This window comes from Ascaphus truei, chromosome 3 (genome assembly GCF_040206685.1).
Source record: "Ascaphus truei isolate aAscTru1 chromosome 3, aAscTru1.hap1, whole genome shotgun sequence".
In the NCBI taxonomy this organism is placed as follows: Eukaryota; Metazoa; Chordata; class Amphibia; order Anura; family Ascaphidae; genus Ascaphus; species Ascaphus truei.
In genome coordinates this window covers 231,777,108-231,801,717 of record NC_134485.1, presented here as the reverse complement: position 1 = coordinate 231,801,717, position 24,610 = coordinate 231,777,108, and the positions used below count along the sequence as shown (strand labels likewise).

The 24,610-nt window shown below is 43.5% G+C and overlaps 1 protein-coding gene across 3 annotated transcripts in view; it reads left to right on the top strand.

Moving 5' to 3' along the window:
- Nucleotides 1–24,610, top strand: part of GK (glycerol kinase) — a 73,024-nt gene that overhangs the window by 9,488 nt on the left and 38,926 nt on the right. For all 3 annotated transcript variants that reach the window (XM_075590297.1, XM_075590294.1, XM_075590298.1), the window contains exons 2-6: nt 11,575–11,648; nt 16,967–17,073; nt 18,183–18,260; nt 23,623–23,702; nt 24,387–24,524. In XM_075590297.1, the coding sequence (XP_075446412.1) occupies nt 11,575–11,648; nt 16,967–17,073; nt 18,183–18,260; nt 23,623–23,702; nt 24,387–24,524 (477 nt within the window). The remainder of the gene's footprint in view (nt 1–11,574; nt 11,649–16,966; nt 17,074–18,182; nt 18,261–23,622; nt 23,703–24,386; nt 24,525–24,610) is intronic.

The following is a 24,610-nucleotide window of genomic DNA, read 5'->3' as shown; positions in this document are numbered from 1 at the left end:
TTATACAATTATTTCCCATTGAACACAACCTAAACCCAGCCCCTCTCATAAATCAGTGGTGAGGTTGACAGTTTTCCTCAGAGTAAAACTCCTCCCACCAAGGACGTTTAAAAACTGCTTTTCCTATCTAAATAACTTCATAACTTCAGTTCAGTAATACTTACTAGCACGCGAGCCATATTAATACATTCCGGCACGCATGACATATTAATACATTCCGGCACGCATGATGCTCCCAATAAGACTAAATATTACCGTGTAATACTAATATTAAGAGAGATATTAATATCTGTCTCTTAGTACCGGCGAGACATCATGTGTCTGTAATCATTATTTGCGGCTCGGTCCCCCGGTTATACATATGTAACTCTTAGCATGTTCAGCCGAGGACATCTCATAATATTCTTATATTTAATAAGGTCACTCATTCTGATATCTCCTTGGGTAACCGCACCCCTAGCCCCATCAAGAAATCCTTTGAAGCAGGCTGTGGGTAGTGAACATTTGTCACCGGTGCTACTTTTCACACCCAACTTCAATCAAGCCTTTTGAAGCCCAGATATTTCTGAAAAGACACCAGGCATCCTAATGTATTTTCCTAAACTGCAGCTCATTAACCCCTTAAGCCCCAGTGTGTGTGTGGTGCAGACACTGACCCAGAAACAATACATTTATACAGGGGAATAAACAATTGGATGGCTGAAGCAAGGCAAAAACATATTACTGGACCCAAGTCCAGTTAACCCCTTGCTTCCCAGGTGAGAGTAGAGGGTGGCCAAATGGGGGTGTAACCCCTTTAATCCCAGGCCAAATCCTCTCTATCATGACAATGTATATGTGTGTGTATATATATATATGTGTGTGTGTGTGTGTGTGTGTGTGTGTGTGTGTGTGTATGTCCATGTCCCCGCTCACGCGATGCACGCACACGCTCATCTGTGCTCTGCGCTTACATAAACAAATTTTTCATACTTGCAGGCGCGCTCGGCTTCCCCTGCATTGTCTCCCCCCCCCTCCCCGTGAGTGCTTGCAAAAATTTAAAGGACCCCTGGCGCTCATGCTTGGAGAGCTCTCCAAGCATGAGCGCGCTCAGCGCCAGCGGGGATAAAGCCTTAGGCTTGTAATATAGTACGTGCTGGTGGGCGCACGGCATTGCACGTGGCACACGTTTTTAGTTTCTATAGGGCAAGCGGTGACACACGCGGCTAGGGGGCATGGCACTGTCACAGTGTTAGGCCACACTGTGATTGGGTCACAGCGTCACGTGGCGCGGCAACAGCACGGAAATACAAATTTCTTATATTTCCTCTGTTCTGTCGTACCACCGCTCGGGTGCGTCTCAACTATAGCAACGTCAGCCTCCCACGTTATCATTGACACGTGCACACTATATTACAGGCCTAACATGGCTGTTTCAGTCAGTGTAACTTGGCAGCAACAATGTATCCTTATGTATCCTAAGGTAACATTATCTATTGTTACAGTTTACAGCTCAAAGTGCTGGGAATATTGGCAACAAATGATCCCAAACAGGAAAGTGCTGCATAGATCTTGCACTGCTCAGGAGGTGGGCTAAACCTACTATAGAACAGAAAGGATGCTTTAAAACTCATTAAAAATGGCATTAAGAGTGGAATAATAAAATGTAAAAAATACAGTCAGTATTATCTGTAATACTAAATAACTGATTTATTACAAAATAAATAAACATAAGATTTAACATGTTTTTTGGCTGCTTTCAAATTCCCCGCTCAAAAGTTCTGGCTCTCTGCTTCTCTGGCTCTCTGCTTCTCTGGCTCTCTGCTTCTCTGGCTCTCTGCTTCTCTGGCTCTCTGCTTCTCTGCTTCTCTGGCTCTCTGCTTCTCTGCTTCTCTGGCTCTCTGGCTCTCTGCCTCTCTGCCTCTCTGGCTCTCTGGCTCTCTGGCTCTCTGGCTCTCTCTGCTTCTCTGGCTCTCTGGCTCTCTGCTTCTCTGGCTCTCTGGCTCTCTGCTTCTCTGGCTCTCTGCTTCTCTGGCTCTCTGGCTCTCTGCTTCTCTGGCTCTCTGCCTCTCTGCCTCTCTGCCTCTCTGCCTCCTCTGCCTCCTCTGCCTTCTCTGCTTCTCTGCTTCTCTGCTTCTCTGCTTCTCTGGCTCTCTGGCTCTCTGCTTCTCTGGCTCTCTGGCTCTCTGCCTCTCTGCCTCTCTGGCTCTCTCTGCTTCTCTGGCTCTCTCTGCTTCTCTGGCTCTCTCTGGCTCTCTGCTTCTCTGGCTCTCTGCTTCTCTGGCTCTCTGCTTCTCTGGCTCTCTGGCTCTCTGGCTCTCTCTGCTTCTCTGCTTCTCTGCCTCTCTGGCTCTCTCTGCTTCTCTGCTTCTCTGCTTCTCTGCTTCTCTGGCTCTCTGGCTCTCTGGCTCTCTGGCTCTCTGGCTCTCTGGCTCTCTCTGCTTCTCTGGCTCTCTCTGCCTCTCTGGCTCTCTCTGCTTCTCTGCCTCTCTGGCTCTCTGCTTCTCTGGCTCTCTCTGCTTCTCTGGCTCTCTCTGCTTCTCTGGCTCGCTGCTCCCTGCCTTTGTTTTCTGATGTCTCTGGTGCAGCTTCAGAGCACACCACTACGGCCAAGGTCCTCGTGGCATGGCGGCGCATGCCGCGACTACAGCCGCGATCGGCGGTCTGTAGAGAGCTTGAGGGGGGGGGCGGCGAGGCAATGATGGGGGACATCTGCCCAGCCATTGGCTGCGCGTGACCATGTGACCGCTTTGCACCACTGGAAGAATTTTTTTTTTGTCTTCACAGTGCTTTGCGCGCCCACACACAGCCACTGGGGCCTGCCCCTTTCGAGTGCTGTGACGTGAAATTTGGAACCCAGTCAAATTTGATTTTTTCCGAGGCTGTCGCCACGTGACAGCCTCTGAACCAATCAATGACCTGGTGGCCCGTGACGTCGCCGCAAAGCGAATTACAACTTTCGCTGACGCCGACGGGTGACGTGTCCCGTCGCTTGTCCTTACTTGGTCTCAGCCGCCTCTTCGGCGACGCGTGCTATGGGATGTTGGACAACTACAAGTTACGCAGGTCACACATCATTTTCAAATGCTAAGGATTATGATTGCCCCATTACTCTTTACTGATGTGTAATGTAACCAGGTATTCTACTAATGATATTTGTTGACTTCATAACGCACCAATAGACACATTCATTGCTAACATATATTATGGAACAATTCTGATAGTGCCATGATTGTCGTCATCCTTTTTTTACTTTGCTTCTATAATTTGTTTTTTTGTTTTTTTTGTAATTTACTTAAATGTAATACTTACATTGTGCCCTTTCACAATGGAGTTGATAAATTTCAAAAACACTATTTTTAGGTAGCATGACAAAAATGCTCCTTCAATTCAGTTTGTCCTTGGCTGTGTATTTTCCTTCTAAAGCTTTTCCCATGTGCAGTAGTCGGCATGGGTAATTAATCTGCTGCTTAATTAATCTGCCGCTTGGGTAATAAATCTGCATTTATATAAAAAAAAAAAAGCGAAAAAGTTTCAGAAATTGCGTAAATATTTCTCAAGAAGTACACTTCTTGAGGGTAAGATGCAGGCATGTCCTCAATAGGGAAGAGTTAATTGTCTAACGTGTTTCCTGAAGCATTATGCCAGCACATGAAGCAATATGTTCTATATCACAGAGTTTGACTGGATATGATGAGGATGGTTGTGCAAATGTCCCTCTGCACCAGAACAACTGAGCAACTGCAAACTCTCTGCAAAGTCCGTGACCTGAACAGTCCTTTAGGATTGTGACAGAAGTAACTAAGGCTGTGATAATAGTGACGGCAACGTCACGCTGCGGTCACTGGAAAAATCAAATTGACTTGACTGCCAGCGATCGCGACCAAGCCGTTGCACCGTCCTGTCGCTCCTACTATAAGTGCACGCGATGGCGGCAATACATTTGTTTTGTACGACGTCGCTTCGCTGTCGCCGGCATTATAAGCGCAGCCTAAGTTTCATCTTGGCAACGCAGCTAGTATTCATTACAATGTTTTGGTAAACTAAAGAAAGAAAGCTCCCTATTATGTCACACTCGAGAAAGCACCCTAAGCTAAATTAAAAGTACTATTTATTGATGAAATAATTAAAATATATTTATTGCAGCAAAATATACATTGAACCAAATGATTAAAACAAATTAAAAATAAAGGAGGTGTCTGTGTGCTTATTATGAAAGACGTCAGTGTATGTGGTGAAATAGCTATTAATCACTATCTTTGTCCACGGTTATATAATTATACTAGCCGTGGTAATAACTATTAAGATACAATTCTAAGTCGTCAGATAACTACTCCTAAATAGGTAAGTGTTAGTAATTGAAGAGGGCTATAAGCTCTGTGTGTCCATGGCCCTGCTTAAATGTGGAGTACTGCGAATACAATCTCTATATACACATACACAGTGTTACCAGACCACCAGGCTCAGAAATAGCTGAGCCTATACAGTAGGTCTGTCCTGGTGAACAGCTATAACACATGATAGCCAAATGCTCTTAAAAATAGGAATGAACACAGCCCTCTCAGACCACACTGTGGGTCTAACACTCAAAATACAAACTATTTAGGAAATAGTCAGAGCCTTGTGCTTCCCATGGCGAAGGCTCCGAAACGCTCTGACAGTGAGGAAAGCACCAGACCTCTCCGACTAGCCTGCCCACCTGGTAGTAGCGCCTGGCCTGCCCGACATATGTTTCACCGTTGTGGCTTCATTTAGTTTCCTGTCATTACACAGGATATTCATTTACCCTCCTCTGTGATGTTGTGCGAGATACACATTTGACCCCGTTTGGAGTAACTTTTTTCTTGTGCATAATTACAATGTTTGTAAGAATTGTATTTTATGGATTGTATCATATGGGAAGCAGTAGGACACCGAAATCCTAAAATCTACGTGGAAGTGAATTTCATGAAACAACCTTCTTAACTTGTGTGACCACTAGCCATAATTTGCTAGTTTTTTGCCCCATTGCATGGTGGCAGATTGTCATAATGCTCACTGAGTATATAGTTAAATCTGTTTTTCTTAAAGTAAGGGTCATTTAGTTTAATTCTTTGGCCAAAGCATTTTAAGCCTAGAACCATGTCACGTACCCTATTTGCAGGTCCTATAGAAAGTACGTTGGTGTAAGTTTTGCACACCTTGCTCACAATGATGCTCCGTTTTGTAAAGGTGTTGGGTGCTGTTGATCAGCAGCTGCTGTTAGCTGCTCACCTACTCGTAGAATTTTGAAGATAACGCACTCCAGACTTCAATAAATAATAGAAATCGTTTTATTGAAGGTCTTAACACTACTGTACCTGTAAATGTTTTCTTCACACCTCTAATGGAAGGAGAAATGCCTCAATAGACTGATCATTCACTGGTGCATAACAAGACCTGCTATTTTAATGGTGCGGTAGGTTTGGGTTCTGAGCTTGAAGGGATAGTGTGTACTTTTTCATCTGGACTTTGCATCATTCTTTAAAATACTCTCTGATAGAAACACAGACACTAAACCACCATGTGGGTTGTCCATATCTCTTTCCGGTTCATTGGCTGAGACCTGTACAGCAGTATACATGTAAATTTGTTCCACCAACCTCTGGTCAGTACATAACATGTAGTTGCTCAGGCACATAAGGACTACATGGGTTACATAGTAGATGAGTAGTTGGAAACAGACACAGGTCCATCGTGTTTGACCTCTATTTTTAGCTCTGACGTACAACTACAGCTGGAGTCCCTTGATATTTAACACGTGGCCTACAGTCAGGCGGCACGAATAATACGAACACAGTATGGTTAATTCACTTGGTGTACTATACAATTATTAAACTCGGGCACCTTGTGATGCTCAGCAGAGGATCACTGAACACTACACAACACAATCCCCATATGGTGCTGCATGGGTGTGAGTGGTGTAGTAGCCACCCAATCCTGGTATGTTGGTTTACGAAGGAGCCGGCACACCGTGGGAGCTCGTGTTGTATTAATCCTGTTCTTCAAAAAGGTGCTTCGGTACCACTGTGTCTTTATAGCCATTCAGGATCCCCTCCAGCGACGTGTGATCTCTCTTCCACTCTGGAACTGTAGCTCTCAGCTCCTGTCACCCTCCTGTGCTCAGGTCTGTGTAGATCTAGTCTACTGCCATTGCTATCCCTTGTTAAAAGCTCCTCTCCCTCTTGGTCCCTCCTTCACCAGCCTCTCTACTGGCTCATAATCGTTACATGTCCACTGGTGAGGAACCGGCATGGGGGCAGTGTGCATGTGTTGCTTGACATAAACAGGGGGTTACAGGTTTTTTAAAGTCAGATACATCATACACACATATATTCAGTAACCTGTGAAGCTGCTTTACTTTGTTGGAGACTATTAGTTCTGTTAATTTAAATGACATTTAATGCTTCTCTGGCAAATGGGAAATGGCAATACAGCATATTGAGTAAGTTTCGTAGTCCGCTGATCTGGGTGAGGCTACTTTTATAGGTAGTGGGTGTTTTCCGGATATGTTTCAGCGCCCTTGACAAACTTTAATTATTGAAGCATTTGTATAGTACCCCACAATCTACTAACTGAGTCACCGGTGAATACAGTGCTTTGCCCAGAGAAGAATATGCAGGAGTCTATGTACTAATCATGACAAATTTAGTTTTTAGCAACGGAAATCCGATATCTATTGTGCTTGTGTGCATTTATGCTCTGTACTAATTTTATTTTTTCCCCTCAATGTACACCATAAGCGTCACATTTTGGTAATGATGTAAATAGCACAGTATGTACTAAAAAAACTATTCTGTGCACCAAAAAATGTGTTGTACCTGGCGTAAACCTTTAAGAAGTCTGTTAATAGTGTTGACACACATTTTGATACATAGCAACTTGATTCTATTTATACTTTACTTTGATCTTTTTTTATTTTATATGTTAGCAACATTGATTTTATATATATATATATATATATATATATATATATATATATATATATATATATATATATATATATTTCTATTTTTAATAATTATTATTTTATAATACCCAATTCTGTTTTAATATATATTGTATGAATCAAGTAGTCAACAGGATGCAATGTATCAAACGTTATCTTGAACAAACCACTCTGTCACAATCTTAATACATATACACAGTTTTTATACAGTACTACTTTTTTTTTTTTTTAAATGAAAATGAATGCACAAAAATGGCAAATGTGACCTTTGCACACAAGTCCCATGCAGCGTCTAAAATGTAATACAGATTTGTATAGTTAGGACAAATATCTTAACCACTAACACACCTCTTACTCTTCTGATTTTATGGACTATCATTTGGTTATTATTAATAGTACATAGAGCAGAGATCTGTCATGAGTTTTTAACCTGTATCCACAACACAGTATGTTGGAGGGAGAAGCAATCTTGCTTTGATTGTAAATATTCTCCACATAATTCCAAAGTGCTTGTTTGACATTTCTTCTCAAGTTTTATCCTCTTCTAAATGTTGTGCACGGTACCTGAACACAATAAAATATCCCCTTTTGGAACATGTACATATGCTCTCACGGCTGATTAGTGTTCAGTGTGTGGTTTTATTTGCTCTTTCTTTATGTAATCACAGGTTCATCCCATAGGCTGCCATTTTGGGCTTTCAACCAATACTCCACCCTACTTACTGTCCCTAGCCAATTCTGGAGCAAACATGCAGACCTATTAAATGACATAGAAAGTCTGGCATAATGGTTCTGTAATGGCATAGTGTCAGATATTGCTTCTATATCTTTGGTTGGCAAAGGGCCTGAAAAAACAAAGGTGTTCTTTCCCATTGTGTGTTTGAATCCGATGTAAATGGAGAGCTGCCACGTGGACTAACATAGTGGGTGAAGTGATAAATCATACTGGGGTGAATTGGCAGCGTACAGTAGAGCTGATTAAATTCTGGTTGGTCTTAAATCTACAGTTGCCTGGATACAGGTTTTTTTTTGTATAAAAGATGCGTTTCCTGGGAACCAGTGTTTTCCAAACAGCAGTGACCTGTTAACTTTATTTATTTTTACCCTCCAGTTTGAAGCAGGTTAATTGAGTTACCAATCTCTCAGACATTCTTATCGACGTGTGATATATAATTTTTTTTCTTTGTTTGTTAGAAACGCGCTGCTTTAAAACGGCTTTTGTTTCAATTGGATAAATTTATTAGCCATGCTATGCCCTCTCCAACTTTTTGAGTATATCTCGGGACTGACTAACTACTGCTGTTATTTAGTCAAATAAATTCGGTCTACTACTACTGAAGCCAGGTAACTATGGCTGTTGGTAGCGGACTGGGTACCCCGCTGTTGGAGGCCTACTAAGACCATGGCCATGGTTTCACTTGTCAACGAATACATTTGCTACCCATGCACATTTAATTGAAGTGTATGTAAAATGTACATTTGGTTATGTCCCCCTTTTTTGTATTTTCAGTTCTTCCTTCTGCTCTTTCTCCACCATGCTTTCCTTTCCGTCACCCTCATTCACATGTATTTAATTTTTTTTCTCCCCTATTGGCTTTGAGCCATGGAAAATAAGCTTGCAGAGGCTCTTCTACTCTTCCCACCGCTGCTCCTTCCTATTAATGTGCCCACATGGAGCTTCCTTTCAGGCAACATGGCTCATCACAACAGCAAAATCAGAATATTCAGCTGCCTAGGATTCGCCTCAAACTCTGACCCTTAAGGGAAAGTCCCCATTATTATGGGCTCTGCTAGCAGGTGGATTTATGACCTAGAAATGGGCAGCACCTTTGCAGAAGTGTGCACATTTTCTCGGATTCTCAATACAGTCGCACCCCACTCACCTTCCCCAACCATGCACACCACTCACTCCTTCCTGCCCCCACACACACAACACTTTCCCCCTTCACACATACATACATTCTCCTTATGCATGCCACACTTGGCCCTTCCTTCACACACCACTCCCCTCTTACTCCACCTACACCTTTTCCTCCCCAAATACGTTTTTCTATTTGCAAAAATAAAAACTGTGTCCATCTGTACCACAGAAAACTTCAACCACCGCATGCATGTACTTTTCAGAAATGCAACAGCATTTTTGAAGTGAAACTTCTTTGCTGGCACCTACAGAGTTTTGATAGGAAAAACCCCTTGTGTTGTAACAAAATTCCATGACAGAAGTGACATCCCTGCTGGCAGAAGTGGCAAACCGTGACGTCGGGGGGAGGGAGAGGGAAGACCATGACTGGCGCGCTCGCTGACTGGCGCGCTCGCTGACAGACTCGCACACACGCACGGACACTCGCGCACTGAATTCACATTTACTATTTATGTATGCAAATAGCTAAAACACGTATTCTAAGTCAAACTTCTTTGTGTTTTGGCACTGAAATTTGTTTTGTTTTTTAATTAAAAACATCACCATCACAAATACAATTTCTGTGACAAAAGACGAAGTTTCGTTTAAAATGGGCTAACGTGCATGAGCATCAATTTACGAAACAAACAATTTTACAAGTGGTGGCTTCATATTGTATTTTAAATAAGATAGAATGGCCTAAAAAGGTCAAGTTGTGCGCCTTGCACTACACCAATGGAGATATGGGGAACCAATAAATTGTGAATGTGTGGTGACGGAACAAAAACTGCAATAAGAGTGCGGAGGTGGTGCTGGCAGGGATGGGGTTAATGATAAGCAAAGAAAAGAAAGAAAGCTCCCTAATAGCCGCACAAGAGAACACCTATACCTATGTTAAAAATTACTATTTATTAATAAATGATTAAAATATATTTATTGCAGCAAAAAGCTAACGTGAACCAAAGTGATTAAAATAAATTAAAAAACGGAGGAGGTAACTGTATGCCTAATTCAAACTAACAGTGTATGCTAGGAATAACTATTTTAGAATGTCCCACTGCTATATAATTATACTAACAGTGGTAGTTATACCAATGCAGTTCTATATAGTTTGAGGACTACACCTAAATGGAGAGTATAGCTTAATGTAGTGTGTGTGCTCAGAATAATATATTTGTTGAGCCAGCTAATGCTAGTATACGGATATACACACACACATATGTACCAGACCAACGGGTTCAAAGGTAAATGAACCTAGAGGTCTGTTATGTTTAGCAGAACAGCTATTTCAAGATCACAAAGTATGTGTCTTGTACTCAGAACCATGACAAATAGGAAAGTAGTCAGAGTGTTGTGCTTCCTTTAGAAGGCTCCGAAACACTCTAACTGAGAGAAGGCAACAGTCCTCTCCGATATAGCCAGCGCACTAGGTGGTGACGCTTAGCCTGCCCAACATATGTTTCACCGTTGTGGCTTCATCGGGGGCAATTACAGAGTGATTCTCTAATTTTTTAATCACTTTTTAATCACTTTGGTTCACGTTAGCTTTTTGCTGCAATAAATATATTTTAATCATTTATTAATAAATAGTAATTTTTAACATAGGTATAGGTGTTCTCTTGTGCGGCTATTAGGGAGCTTTCTTTCTTTTCTTTGCTTATTTTAAATAAGATGCAGTATTTTAGTACGAAATATATTTCATAGAGCGAGTGATTTGCAAACGACACAATCTGATTAAAGTTATCAAAAAAAGGTCATGCCATTGCTCTTGGGGATAACGTGTGGAGGTTATTACCAACTTTAATAATAATGGGTCTATAAAAATGCTAGCAGAGAGGTGAATATTAATACAGTAAGGCACTGCTTCTCAAATCTCACCATGGGACTCATTGGCTAGGAACGTGTATCGTAAGCATGGAAAAGCCAGGGATCTAATGGTGTCTGAGGCTTCGCAGAAAGTAGGATATAGGCAGACCCGGTTAACTTAGCACGTACTGTATCTGCCCAAATTGCTGGTTTCTGTGTAAAATCAACAGTATTAACCAATTGCATTATTTTCAGTAAGGCTCAATGGGGTTATTCATTAAATTGTGATGGCGCCCCAATCTGTGCACAATCGCATGGAAACGCCTATTGAAGTCAGTAGGAGTTTCCATGTGATGGTGTAAATTGGGACTTAACCCTTTTGAGGGATGGAGGGGCTGCGGCAGCTTTCACATGATCGCTTTCTCACTGATGCATTGCGTTCTACCCCTACAAAAGCACGCAATCTAATCCTACAGAAACAAGTGATAACATTACGACGTAGTCAATACTCATGGGGCCCCTGGAATGCCAGACCCCATGACCTAATGGCTACTTCCATTGACACCCAAATGGATTATGAATAAGCCCCAATGTGTGAAATATCAGCTTTGGTATATCTTTTCAGAAACCAGTTATCCATATACCATCAATCCTTTTATTTGCATAATACTGATTTGCTTTTGAGTTGTGACTGAAAATCAAGCACGTAAGCGCATAAAAGAAAGAAAAGTCTCAAAACTAATGTAACACGCTCCAATTTTCTCCGTTATATGTAACCAATTATGGCGCTTTTTCCATAAACAGGCGTCAGTCACTCAAACAGAAGAGTAATGTCTGTTTACCTAATTAAACAACATACAGTATTTAGCACTTTCAATGCAGCACAAATTCAGGATACTAAAAACCCATCCCTCTTTTGTAGGTTTTCAATGCAAAAACAGCAGAGCTACTCAGCCACCATCAAGTGGAAATCAAACAGAAGTTTCCAAAAGAAGGGTAAGTTTGACACCTTTTTTTTTTTTTCCCCTCTATCATCTCTCCTGAATATTTTCTTTTAAGGCTGTAAGTTCATTTTTGATCCTGATGTCTAAAACATTTAAACACAATGTAACACACTTGTATTTTAAAGGGGAGACATGATTTCCAATAATGCTACTGTATTTATTCTGTTTTTTGTTTTTACCATTAGGATATTTTATCATGAAATGTACATCCTTTTCTTTAAGTATATCTTGTTTATGATTAGCAGTTTAAAGATTTTAAACATGACCAAATATGGCCTGTTGGCATTTAGAGAGCATTCACTAGTATGGTATATTTTCTTGTATAGATTTATAATATGTAAAATGTTGGTCAATGTTTTACTAGCTGAATTGGTCCTGGAGGAAAGCCGATTAGTTGATGATACCGTTTAGCAGACCAACACTAGAGTTCTTTATATGTTATTCCTTTTGGGGGAAAAACAGCTTATTGGTGCTCTAAAGTGTCAAGTGACAGAGTGAAAAAATATGCTAATAAAGCAATGTGGCCTTTTTATATTATTGACCGCGTGCGTTTCGAAAATTGTACCGTGTATGATATGGATATATGATATTCACAATTCCTATGTGGACTGGAAAAAAGTAAGGGCAACTGCAGCTTTTTCCGACATGTAGTAATCCATCTTTAGTGCGGTACTCGTACTTTATATACTGCCAAAGAATGTTCGATCTAAGGATTTCAACTCGGCGTGCTAACCGAGGCGAAAAAACAGGTGTAGTGCAAAATTCATATTAAGAGCATATATTTATTGGTTAGCCATTAAAAAGGAGGCACAAAATTGCTCCGTGTTTCACAGCTATATGGCACTTCATCAAGGAGCCCTCTCTTTTCTCCTTTTCCCCCTCTAGCCCTCGGTTGTTTTTGCAGTGCACTGTTTTTTCTTTATATATTACACTATAGTAATACAGCGTTTCCAATCTTCATGTTTGTTCTCCAAGTGTTCTGTGGGAGCACATATTACAAGGGCACATATATACTGTATCCTTAAGTGATGGATATCCTAGCAAACGTAGTTCCTGCTAATCCTGGAGATTCCCTAGAGCGTTTTTCTCCATCGCTTCTCATCACTTGGAGATATGTATATATGATTCCTTCTAACTGTGCTGCCACAGGAAACTTGGGAAAAAAACTATGCTCTGTAGACTATATTTTCATCTATGAGAAACTGTAATTTTGATCTGCTAAAATAGATCACAAGGTATCTGTGTTCCAGGCCTCACTTGGGCCTTTCTCAAGGCATGTGCTACAAAGTTGTTAGAACTTTATATTTATTACACCTACACACAATACAGTATAACATGCTTCTCATGCCCATTTGCTAAAATAAAACACGGAGACACTACCATTTTTTTGTCCTTCTAATGGCAACTGCTACAGGATCACCAAATAAACTTGTTTAGGTGTTAACCCGGCTATTTCTATTTCCTCCGTTATGTACTGAGGAACAAAGCAAAATACGTTTCAGGCAGTCCTCCTTTTACCTGAGTGATCACGATAACGCAGATACTTCTGTTTTAGATTCCATCAAAAGCAGCAGGTGATAAATCTGTTCAGCAGTGGGCAACAAGCCCAAGGTCCATATATGCCTCTGAGCAAATTCCTCACTTTCTGCCCGTGAGACTAATGACGCTTCTACCGAGTTTTCGCAATTTGTTTAGGACAGTAGTGACGGAGGTTAAACAATACTTTAGTACCAAATATTTTTCATTTTGTCAGACAGATTATAACGTGATCTATTTCTTCTTTGTTTGAGTGTGTTTCATCTCAACCAATGGATGGGATATTCTGTAATATTGTAAGAAGAAGAAGAAGAAAAAAAATATATCTGACCCAGTCACTGGATAATTGTTTTTATGGTTATATGGGGAACCCTTTTTTTTATTATGAACAATGTGAACTTGGCTGACTTTCCAGTCATAAACTATTATTGCTTATACTATGATATACCCTAACATTTATTGCAAATATCTAGTCCCAGTCTGACCTTGCACAAGCTATATATGAGAGACTGTACAGAAATGTGAGGTATGATGCAGTCCTGCTAAGCTGGATGCAATGTAATGCCTTTTCTACAATCTCACTTTTTCTCTTAATTGAAAAAAGTCTCTCTCGTTTTTGGTTTTGTTTTGTTTTCCCCTTAAAAAACAGCTAATACTTCCGGTTTAAGCCTGTGAAAAGGGGGGGGGGGTTGGAAAGTATAAAACACTGACATTTGACTTATGAAAGAACAGTTTTATATATATACTAGCTGAGAGACCCGGCGTTGCCCGGGATGTAAATGCGTAATAGGTAGTATTATTTATAAATCGTGGAACAATAGGTGACTGTTTGTTGTAAAGGTTGGATAATAATATTGAAAAGAAAGATGGAAGAAAATGTAATACGATGTTGTATAAAAATGGTTTATTGTAACCACACCACAGTACAATGTATATTTTGGTGGCATAAGTGATGTAAAAATCTGAGTCGTGTGTCCTGCTAGGGTGTGAGGCGGCGGGTGGCGCGTGGGTTGTGAGTGCTGTGTGCGAGTGGGGGTCCTGCTAGGGTGTGAGGCGGCGGCTGGCGCGTGGGTTGTGAGTGCTGTCTGTGAGTGGGGGTCCTGCTAGGGTGTGAGGCGGTGGGTCAGTGATGTCAGTGCGTAGGGGCGGGAGGCAGCAGGTGTGTGTGGCGGCAGGTATGTGTCGAGTGTGGCGGGTGTCTGTTGAGTGCGTGCAGCGGCTGTGAGGCGGTGGGTGAAAGGCAGAGGCGGCCGGAGTAAGGGCGGGTGAAAGGCAGAGGCGGGGGTGGGGAGGCGGTAAGGCGGGCATGAAGGCGAAGGGCGGCGGGAAGGGGAGGAGGGGGTGGAGGAGGGGGGCAAGGGGTGGAGGAGGGGGGCAAGGGGTGGAGGAGGGGGGCAAGGGGTGGAGGAGGGGGGAAGGGTTAGAGGAGGGGGGGGAAGGGTTAGAGGAGGGGGGGGAAGGGTTAGAGGAGGGGGGGGAAGGGTTAGAGGAGGGGGGGGAAGGGTTAGAGGAGGGGGGGGAAGGGTTAGAGGAGGGGGGGGAAGGGTTAGAGGAGGGGGGGGAAGGGTTAGAGGAGGGGGGGGAAGGGTTAGAGGAGGGGGGGAAGGGTTAGAGGAGGGGGGGAAGGGGGGGGGCGGAGGGAGGCGGTGGGAAGGGGGGGTGGGAGGCGGTGGGAAGGGGGGGTGGGAGGCGGTGGGAAGGGGGGGTGGGAGGCGGTGGGAAGGGGGGGGAGGCGGTGGGAAGGGGTGGGGGGAGGCGGTGGGAAGGGGTGGGGGGAGGCGGTGGGAAGGGGTGGGGGGAGGCGGTGGGAAGGGGGGCTGGGAGGCGGTGGGAAGGGGGGGGGAGGCGGTGGGAAGGGGGGGAAGGGGGGAGGCGGTGGGAAGGGGGGGCGGTGGGAAGGGGGGGGAGGCGGTGGGAAGGTGGAGGGAAGGGGGGGGGAGGCGGTGGGAAGGGGGGGGAGGCGGTGGGAAGGGGGGGTGGAGGGGAGGTGGAGGGGAGGTGAAGGTGGGGAGGTGGAGGGGAGGTGAAGGTGGGGGGGTGGAGGGGAGGTGGGGAGGTGAAGGTGGGGGGGTGGAGGGGAGGTGGGGAGGTGAAGGTGGGGGGGTGGAGGGGAGGTGGAGGGGGGGTGGAGGGGAGGTGAAGGGGGGGGAGTGGAAGGGAGGTGAAGGGGGGGGAGTGGAAGGGAGGTGAAGGGGGGGGGGTGGAAGGGAGGTGAAGGGGGGGTGGAAGGGAGGTGAAGGGGGGGGGGGTGGAGGGGAGGTGTGGAGGGGAGGTGGAGGGGGGGAGGTAAATGGGGAGGTGAAGGGGGGTGGAAGGGAGAAGTGGAGTGAGGGGAGGTGAAAGGGGGTGAGGGGAGCTGATGGGGGGTGAGGGGTGGGTGAGGGGAGGTGAAGGCCGCTCACTCACCCGTCCGGCAGGTCCCACGTGGATCTGAGGCGGGAGGCAGCGTGTTGTGGCCGCTCTCCCGCTGTGTCCCGGGCGCTCGTTCGCTCCCCCGCTGACTGTTGCGGCGCCGGGGGGGGGGGATCGGGGAGACACTGACACTGGAGGGGAGGGGGTGAAGGGGGGGTAGAGGGGAGGTGAAGGCCGCTCACTCACCCATCCGGCAGGTCCCACGTGGATCTGAGGCGGGAGGCAGCGTGTTGTGGCCACTCCCCCGCTGTGTCCCGGGCGCCGCCATCTTGGGCACTCGGCGCCGCGAGGCAGCCTGCCTGGCCACTGGCTGTTCCCCCGCCGGGGAGGGGTGAGTTGTAGCGCCGGGGAGGGGGGGGGCATGTATATGTGTGGGGGGGGGGGAGAGGTGGGAGATATAGAGGGGGGCCGCTGACGCACGGCCGCTGACACTGGGTGGGGGTGGGGGGCGCTGAAGGGGTAATAATAGTGTGTGTGTCCCGCTGACTGTAGCGGCGCCGGGGGAGGGGGGGGTCGGGGTGAAAGCGCGGGAGACACGGGGAGAGGAGGAGGTGCGCGCGGGTGCTGCTAACACTGTGAGCCCCGCTAATGTATGTAACAGTGTGTGTGTGTGTGTGTGTGTGTGTGTGTGTGTGTCACTGTGTGTGTGTGTCACTGTGTGTGTGTGTCCCTGTGTCCCTGTGTGTGTGTGTGTGTGTGTGTGTGCGTGCGTGCGTGCGTGTGCGTGTGTGTCTGTCACTGTGTGTGTGTCTGTGTGTGTGTGTCTGTGTGTGTGTGTCCCCCCCTGTGTGTGTGTGTCCCTGTGTTCCCTGTGTGTGTGTGTGTCCCTGTGTTCCCTGTGTGTGTGTGTGTGTCCCTTGGCCCGTCACTCCGCCTCAGGCCAATGAGAGGTGTGCGGGGGCGGGCGGGCCAAGGGACCAATGAGATTTCCCCTAGGGACACCGGACATCCAGGCAGGCATGCATGCATGCAGGCAGGCAGGCAAACATACAGTGCTTTCACTAATATAGTATAAGATATATATATATATATATATATATATATATATATATATATTTATTTATTTATTTATTTATTTGTGGGTGGTTTTCTGGGTATGCACCTTAACCCTGGCTGTGCTCAAAGCTGTGACCATGCAGCAAGCTTAAGCCTATAGGGAACCATGTTAAAAATGTGTGCTCATTTGCATGTCATTTCCCAGAATCCCTTGCTGCAGTGGAAGTGCTGTATGCTGGGTGATAATGGGGAAAGGCGGGGTTGCAGACCTGCCTAAGACATGCAGATGAGCATACAGTTGTATTTGCATATATATATATATATATATTTCCTCAGCTAAACCTTATGTATTGTTCGATTCTGCAGATGGGTGGAGCAAGATCCAAAGGAGATTTTACAGTCTGTTTATGAATGTGTAGAGAAGACGTGTGAGAAACTAGCTCAACTGAGCATCGACATAACAAACATCAAAGGTGATTTGATTTATTATTATTATTATTATTACAGTATTGCTATTTCTGTTGTGGTGATACTCAAGAATTGCATTTTACTAATTTACACACCGTGCATTACACAACCCATTGTTTGATTATTTCTGTATTTTGTAGAATCATGTTTCTGCTAGAGCTAAAAAAGCGGCACCATATTTATAAAACCAAGTCATTGGTTTTGGAAACTCTGCACCAGGTTTGCACTTTTGAGACTTTAATGCATCACTTCCATGGGCGTGGGCATAAGCCTTCTGATGTGTTGGTACATTGTCTGCATTCGCATACATTAACACCCTTCCATGTGATGCTGGCACACGGCATAGAAATAACAAGATCTAATGAACCACTTAATTTTCATAGGCGGCTATCAAATACACGGCTTCCAAGGGAGGTCTTCATTTTACTTGTGAAAATGAGCACTAGGGTCTTCATTACACTTTGTATCCAATAAAAGAATACTACAGCCCTGTCCTGAATTACAGCACAGTATCAATTGTTAAAAGACCCTTTTTTATATTAATGGCATGTTGAAAACCTTTCACTTTTAAAACCGCAATCATGCCTAAAACATATACTTTGTAACTTTTTTTTTTTTTTTTTTTAAATATATTTATTTTTACACATAATTGGTACTAGGATGTCTTGCATATCTGAACCGTTATACTTTCAGCTCTGGGGACCACCCAGTTCCCAAGATGCATACCAGTGTACTCATTGGTGCCAGTGCTCTGTCCATGGAACCAATATGGCTGCTAAATCTTGCAGTACCCACGAGCCAATAGGAAACTGCAAACCAAAGACCAAGCCGTTTCCTATTGTCCTGAAAACATTGGTCGTACTGAAATTTTCATGGGAAGCACCAGCAGCAAAAATTGCTTGTCAGAGAAACCTTGGGGTCCCCAGAGCAGAAATAGTTTAAATTAAATAATTCTTTGTGAAATGTCTATTTTTAAGCGGTTATGACAGTGAACAACATCTATACAAATGTTGCTACGATTATAGGAATAATGCATTTTGTCAAATATATATATATTTTTTCTCGGTCCAGTATGTATTATGTCTTAAATTATACATGTTTTGTTGGTTTTTAGCAATTGGAGTCAGCAACCAGAGGGAAACAACTGTGGTCTGGGACAAGACCACCGGAGAGCCTCTTTATAATGCTATTGGTGAGTCCAGTGACCTTCACTACACCATTCTAACCTTGCACAACTACTTTTTGTAATGCTACTTTGCAAAGTACAACTCAGTACTTGTTTTTTTTTTTTTGTTTTTTTTTGTGTGTGTTTTATTTTTTTACATTTCAGATCATTGCTGGGTGTTAAAGTATTTTCTCACTCCATTAAAATGTGTAGTAGTATCGGGTAATGCTAAAACCCAAGGCTAGTTTATTCTGTCACGAATAAAGTTCATTCAAACTTATACAACACATGCATTTTTTTTACAAACTCTGAAAGCAGAAAATGTGCCATGGTTCATCTTTAAAAAGCACATTTTATTAGAGTTGCTAAAACTGATTGAATGTTATCAGGAGACAGGATTCTCAACCACATGAAGCAAACCCATTGGAAATTGACAAACCCACAGTACATGTGGTGTTTTCCCAACTACTTTGGGGGTGTTTTTTTTGTCTGTCAGCAGGCCTGCTAATGTGGACTAATCAGCATCTCTCAATTACTTTGTTGCCTTAAAGCTTTGATCTGATTTCTCCTCCAAAGGTTAGTTGGTTTTTACGGTCCTATCATCATAATCACCTTATCTGTCAAAGTTTATTCTGATAAACTGATGTATGATACTGCAGTGCAGAGTTCTAGTAGGTGCATTAGAGATTGTAAAAAGTGAAGGTTTTGTACAGACGCTAATACTTTTACTGGACCAACATAACAATTCTTTGTAAATGTAGTTTCATGCAAGTTTAAAACTTCATTAAGCTTTTCCTTGTACAGTAGGTTCAATTTGTTAAGTCTCTTAAGGGGTGTGACGGGAGCTTTGTGACAGGCTATGAATAATACACCACCAAAGATATAACTGGGTTGAACTGAACGAGACTTAGATATGATAAAATATAATTTATTCCTTGAAAAAGGTGAACACACGAGATATACAAATAACAGACAAAATATGGACACTCACTTAAGGTGGAATGATGAAACAGTCATATTTGGACTGGCAGTTCATACAGCAATCTTCATAATCATCAAGACACGAAAGACATGAAGGACAATAGCCATAGGCTGGGCCTGGTTCTTATACAATTATTTCCCATTGAACAGCTGTGCGCAAGTGGGAGACTATAAAGCCCGTTACAAATGCCTTTTTACATCAGTTATGCACGTATATAACGATTGAAGTGCAGTACATGCATCGATAAGTGGGAAAAGGGTAGTGCTTCACTTTAAGTACATTTTTGCTTTACATACTTGCTCCGGTCCCATTGCGTACGTTAATGTGGGGTATGCCTGTAGTGTGTTCATCATAGATATGGCTGTGCACAAGCTTTCTAAAGGCCAGCCCAACCTAGGGTGAAAGTGAACTAAAGACACCGGCAAGTTACATGTAGTAAATTCAGAACAGTATTTTAAACGCTTAACATTTCTGTGGTTCTTTAATAATTTGGAGATGTTTTTTTTTACGATCTATGGCAAATTATCTCATTGCCACCATATATTTTGTCATAAATGGTTAACGGCTTTGTTCACAAACTTATTATGGCGCCATCACTAATGAAACAGATAAGCCACCTGTTTATCAGCTTGAATCTGTATTCCTGATGACGTGATACATATTTCAGAATACGTGGATTCTAGTCCACTGTCGGTTGTATAGGAACTAATGTTTGCTCAAATTCTGCAGGGGAATTTAATGCAAAAGATCAAACTCTAAGAGGACACATTTTCACTCCTCCTTTTGTGTTTTTGTATTATAAATTAAAATTTCGGTTAATTTAGCCCTACATCTGACAGCACCTTTTTATAGAGAGATCATAATATAAGATACCAGACTTTGTTTATGTCTAAAGTGCAAAGGTTTTCATTTGGTTGATTGACCAAGTAAATTATCAACGTGTTTGTTTTTACAACCTTCAAGCTGGGTGACATAAGTAGGTCGCCAAAATAATAAGTAAATTATTAAACGTTTTGTTTTACTATATTTGGTTCAATAAAAAGTCAACCATGAATCTGTGCCCAATGCTTTTTGTTCTTATATGTCTGTTTTGCATTTCTAACAATAATGGTTAAACTCTCTTGATTCTATGACTTGAGGTTACATTCAACAAGTAACCTTCAGAATAGTTTTGGTTTAACTGAGTGGCAATTTAGCTGTCCCTGTAGTGTGACTAGCAGCACGCATGCAGCGTGTCCGTGGGTCTCTCTGGGGTGGGGGGAAGGTGTCCAGGGGTTTTTCTGGGGTGGGGGGTGTCTGGGAGTCTCTGGGGTCGGGGGGGGGTGTCTGGGAGTCTCTGGGGTAGGGGGGGGGGGGTCTGGGAGTCTCTGGGGTAGGGGGGGGGGTCTGGGAGTCTCTGGGGTGGGGGACTGTGTGTCTGGGGCGTCTCTGGGGTGGGGGGGGTCTGGGGGTCTCTCTGGGATGGGGGGAAGGTGTCCAGGATTCTCTCTGGGGCGGGGTGTGTCTGGGAGTCTCTGGGGTAGGGGGTGTGTGTGTCTGGGAGTCTCTGGGGTGGGTGTGTGTGTGTCTGGGAGTCTTTCTGGGGTGGGGGGGGGTGTCTGGGGGCGCCTCTGGGGTGGGGAGGGTGTCTGGGGGCCTCTCTGGGGTGGGGGGGGGATGTGGAGGTCTGTCTGGGGCGGGGGGGTGTCTGGGGATCTCTCTGGGGTGGGGGGGAAGGTGTCTAGGGGTCTCTCTGGGGTGGGAGGAAGGTGTCCAGAGGTCTCTCTTGGGGGGGAGGGGGTGTCTTGGAGTCTCTGGGGTGGAGGGGGGTGCCTGGGGGTCTCTCTGGGGTGGGGGGGGATCCGAGGGTCTCTCTGGGGCGGATGGAAGGTGTCCAGGGGTCTCTGGGGCAGGAGGAAGGTGTCCAGGGGTCTCTGGGGCGGGAGGAAGGTGTCCAGGGGTCCCTGGGGCAGGGGGTGTCTGGGAGTCTCTCTGGGGTGTGTGGGGGTGGGGTGGTAAGCGGGGGTCTCTCTGGGGCCGGCGGTGACAGCTGGCGTTACTTTGCAGGGACTTGGCATCAGTTACCCTTTCCAAAGTGACCTTTATCCCACTTCACCTGACAACTCGCGCAGACCAATCACAGCCCACCTTTCCCGCCCTCACCCAGTGGCTGTGAGTTCTAAGCAATCATCAGATGTGTTTTTCCTTAAGCCCCGCCCCTACCTACTTAAGTCGCGCCCCCTCTATATGGAATAAGTAAGAGGTACTGGCAGTTTTCGCTGACGTACTGTATGGGATTGCTGAAGCCAGTCTTCTCCTACACATTTTCTGATTTATTTATAAAATATTTTACCTATCTTACTTTGGTTGGTCTTTTTATGTCCCTTGCAATCCTGTCGAGTACCATCGGTGTTCAAAGATGGTAACACCTTCTTGCGAGTATATATCCGGCCCACTGCCATTTTAACTTCAACCTTGTGGGGATGTCACAGATGTATTTATTTTTGTTTGCTTTTGAATCCATTGATTTATTTTTCCTGTCTCTTTTTGAATAATACCAAGCATACCTTACCCCATACTTCTTTGAATTGTCTGAAGCTTTTTAATTATCTTTGCATTTAGGGTCGAAGTTTCACATCCATACATGAGTACAGGCAGAATACACTGGTCGAAAACTATCCTTTTGAGGCCCAGTGGAAGGTTCCCTAGAAAGATTGTCTTGTTTATCTAAATGTTTTGCATTCCATCTTCATTCTTCTATTGATTTCATTCAAAAGGTTGTGGACCAATGTAGACATAATCTTCGACTTCTAGTTCTGTTCCGTTTATTTTGAACTTTGTAGAGTTGGCACATTTGTTGAACATCACTTTGGTCTTGCTGAGACTCATAAGGAGGTCCACTTTCTTACTTGCTTTGGCAAGTTGTCTGATTTTGTTGATGGAGGTCTTCCGGGCTTGTGGCAAAAATAACAATGACATCTGCAAAATGTAGGTGACTCAAATATTCACAGTTTATTTTAATTTCCTTTTTCTTCCCAATTCAATGCCTTGAAGAATTCTTCAATCCTTATTAAAAGCTTTAGTGTCTCCATGTCGCACACTCCCTTGCTGATTCTAATCTTGCTTGTATCTTCATGTAATCTAATGGTTGATTTGGCATTCTCATACATTTTTCCTTTTAATATCAATGTACGCTTCTTCAACACTTTTTTTTTTTTTAAATACATTTAAAACAGCAAAGGTGTAAAGAGATTCAAATGCTTTTTTGAATTCTGCGAATCCTAAGCAGATTTCCCGTTGTAATGATTACGATCTACCACTCACATCTTGTATGACGTGGATATGGTCCATTGTGTTGTATTAGCTGTGAAATCTTTCTTGTTCTGTAGGCTAGGCTAAGTCCACTCTCTGTTTCTATTACAGCCGATTCGTATAATGAGTGGAAATAGACTGATTGGTCTGTAGTTCATGAGTTCTTCTTTGTCGTCTTTCTTGTGGATGAGGATAACTATGGTATTTCTTCATTGTTCTGCAATCTTTGCTGTTCTTCAAGCAGCACTTAGAGGATTTTGCAAGGATTTTCTCTACCACTTCCCCAGCTTCTTTCAAGATTTCAGTTGTAATTCCATCTTCCCCGGTAGTCTTCCCATTCTTCATGGATTGTATTACCTTTGCCACGTCTTCTGGAAGGACACATCATTGCGGGCATCTTGTGGCTCTTCCTCTGTTGCATTATGCCCTGTGTTATCGGAGTTCTCGTACAACTTCATGTAGAAGTCCTCAGCTCTCCATGATAAGTACAGCACGCAGTCTTTTATTGTTGATCCATTGTCTTGTTTGTGTGCAATTATTTGCGTCTTCCCAATTTAGAAGTTGATGCTTCATCTTCCTATAAGCTTTTATCTTTTTTGTTATCTTCAATAGTCTTCTACACCATAGAACTTATATTTTGCAGTTCTACGTTTGGGGATCGTTTTGCACAGCTCGGCATATTCACTTCTTGCTCTCGCATCTTGGAATTGTTTTATTTCTGGTCTCCTCAGCAACTGCTTTGGTCTCGTGATATTTTTATATCCTGTCTCTTGTTGGTGATTTCTGCACTTTCAATTCAAATATTAAAACGTTCTTTGTTTGATCGTTTCTCAATGCATTTTGCGCACGCAGAGGCAATTTTTCAGCTCCCTCTTTGAAATTCTGTGCTGTCTTGATGTTTTGTCTTTTTACTCGTTTTTCTTTCTCTCTTTGGTTCGCTGCACATTACATCTGAATGCAATCAGTGATCATGTCAAACAGTTAAGGACAGTGCAGTCTTCAATATCAAGTGTTTCTTGTTGGCAAGGCTATAGTCCATATTAGCAAGGATATACAGTAGTTGGTATGTGTGTATATAATTGTGTGTATATCTATATCTACCCATTTTTGTTTTAGTGTGGCTTGACTTGAGAACTCAGTCGACTGTTGAGAGGCTGTTGAAAAGAATTCCAGGCAACAATAAGAACTTCTTCAAGGTAATGTAAACGACAGAATTCCGTGCATATATCTTATTTCCTTTAGATAACAGCAACAAGAGTATGTAAACTGCAGCAAACGTTGCAATTTCTAGGCACAGTGATTCTTTGCCCTGGTGGACTTAACTACAACTAACGTTCAGTGATTTTTTTTACTTTGCTGAAAATAGCAACAAAAAAAAACCTCCCCCTTTCCCCCTAGAAATAAATTCTTAAGATTACTTGAACAGGGGGTTCCACCAATTCCCAAGCAGCAAGACTTGACATTTTGTGTTTAAACAAAGAAGAAGAAAAAACGTGGCAGCTAGGGTCACCAATAACCGCAGTGTCATCTTCCTAGAGCACGGGAAACGGCAAACCACGGAGAAGCTGGTTAAATAAACCACGGAGAAGCTGGTTAAAAAAAAAAAGGATTTTGTGTGCATAAATACAAATACATATACAGGTGTAGCTCATGACATTGTTTCCACTTCCCCCTGATAATGCTAATATTATATGTTGTGTTTTCATAAGCCTTAATGGCAATGCTGGTACAGAATATCGATATATTCCAACACATTACAGTACAGAGGGCAATGACGCCTGATTATATCTGTATAGACATATTTTTAGCAGTAAGTATTGATTTTGCAGAAAAATATACAGAATTGATTATTTTATGTGTGGATTTTTGTACTCTTTCAGGGCCAGACTGGTCTTCCCCTCAGCACTTATTTCAGCGCAGTGAAGCTTCGTTGGCTGCTGGACAATGTGAAAGAGATTAGAGATGCCGTTTCGGAAGGAAGAGCCTTGTTTGGAACTATAGACTCCTGGATCATTTGGGTCTGGCTTTTGTACTTTATCCCGATTTGTGTGTTTCACGCACCTACAATGAAATGTACTTGCATGTGTTTTCATTGAGCGCACAG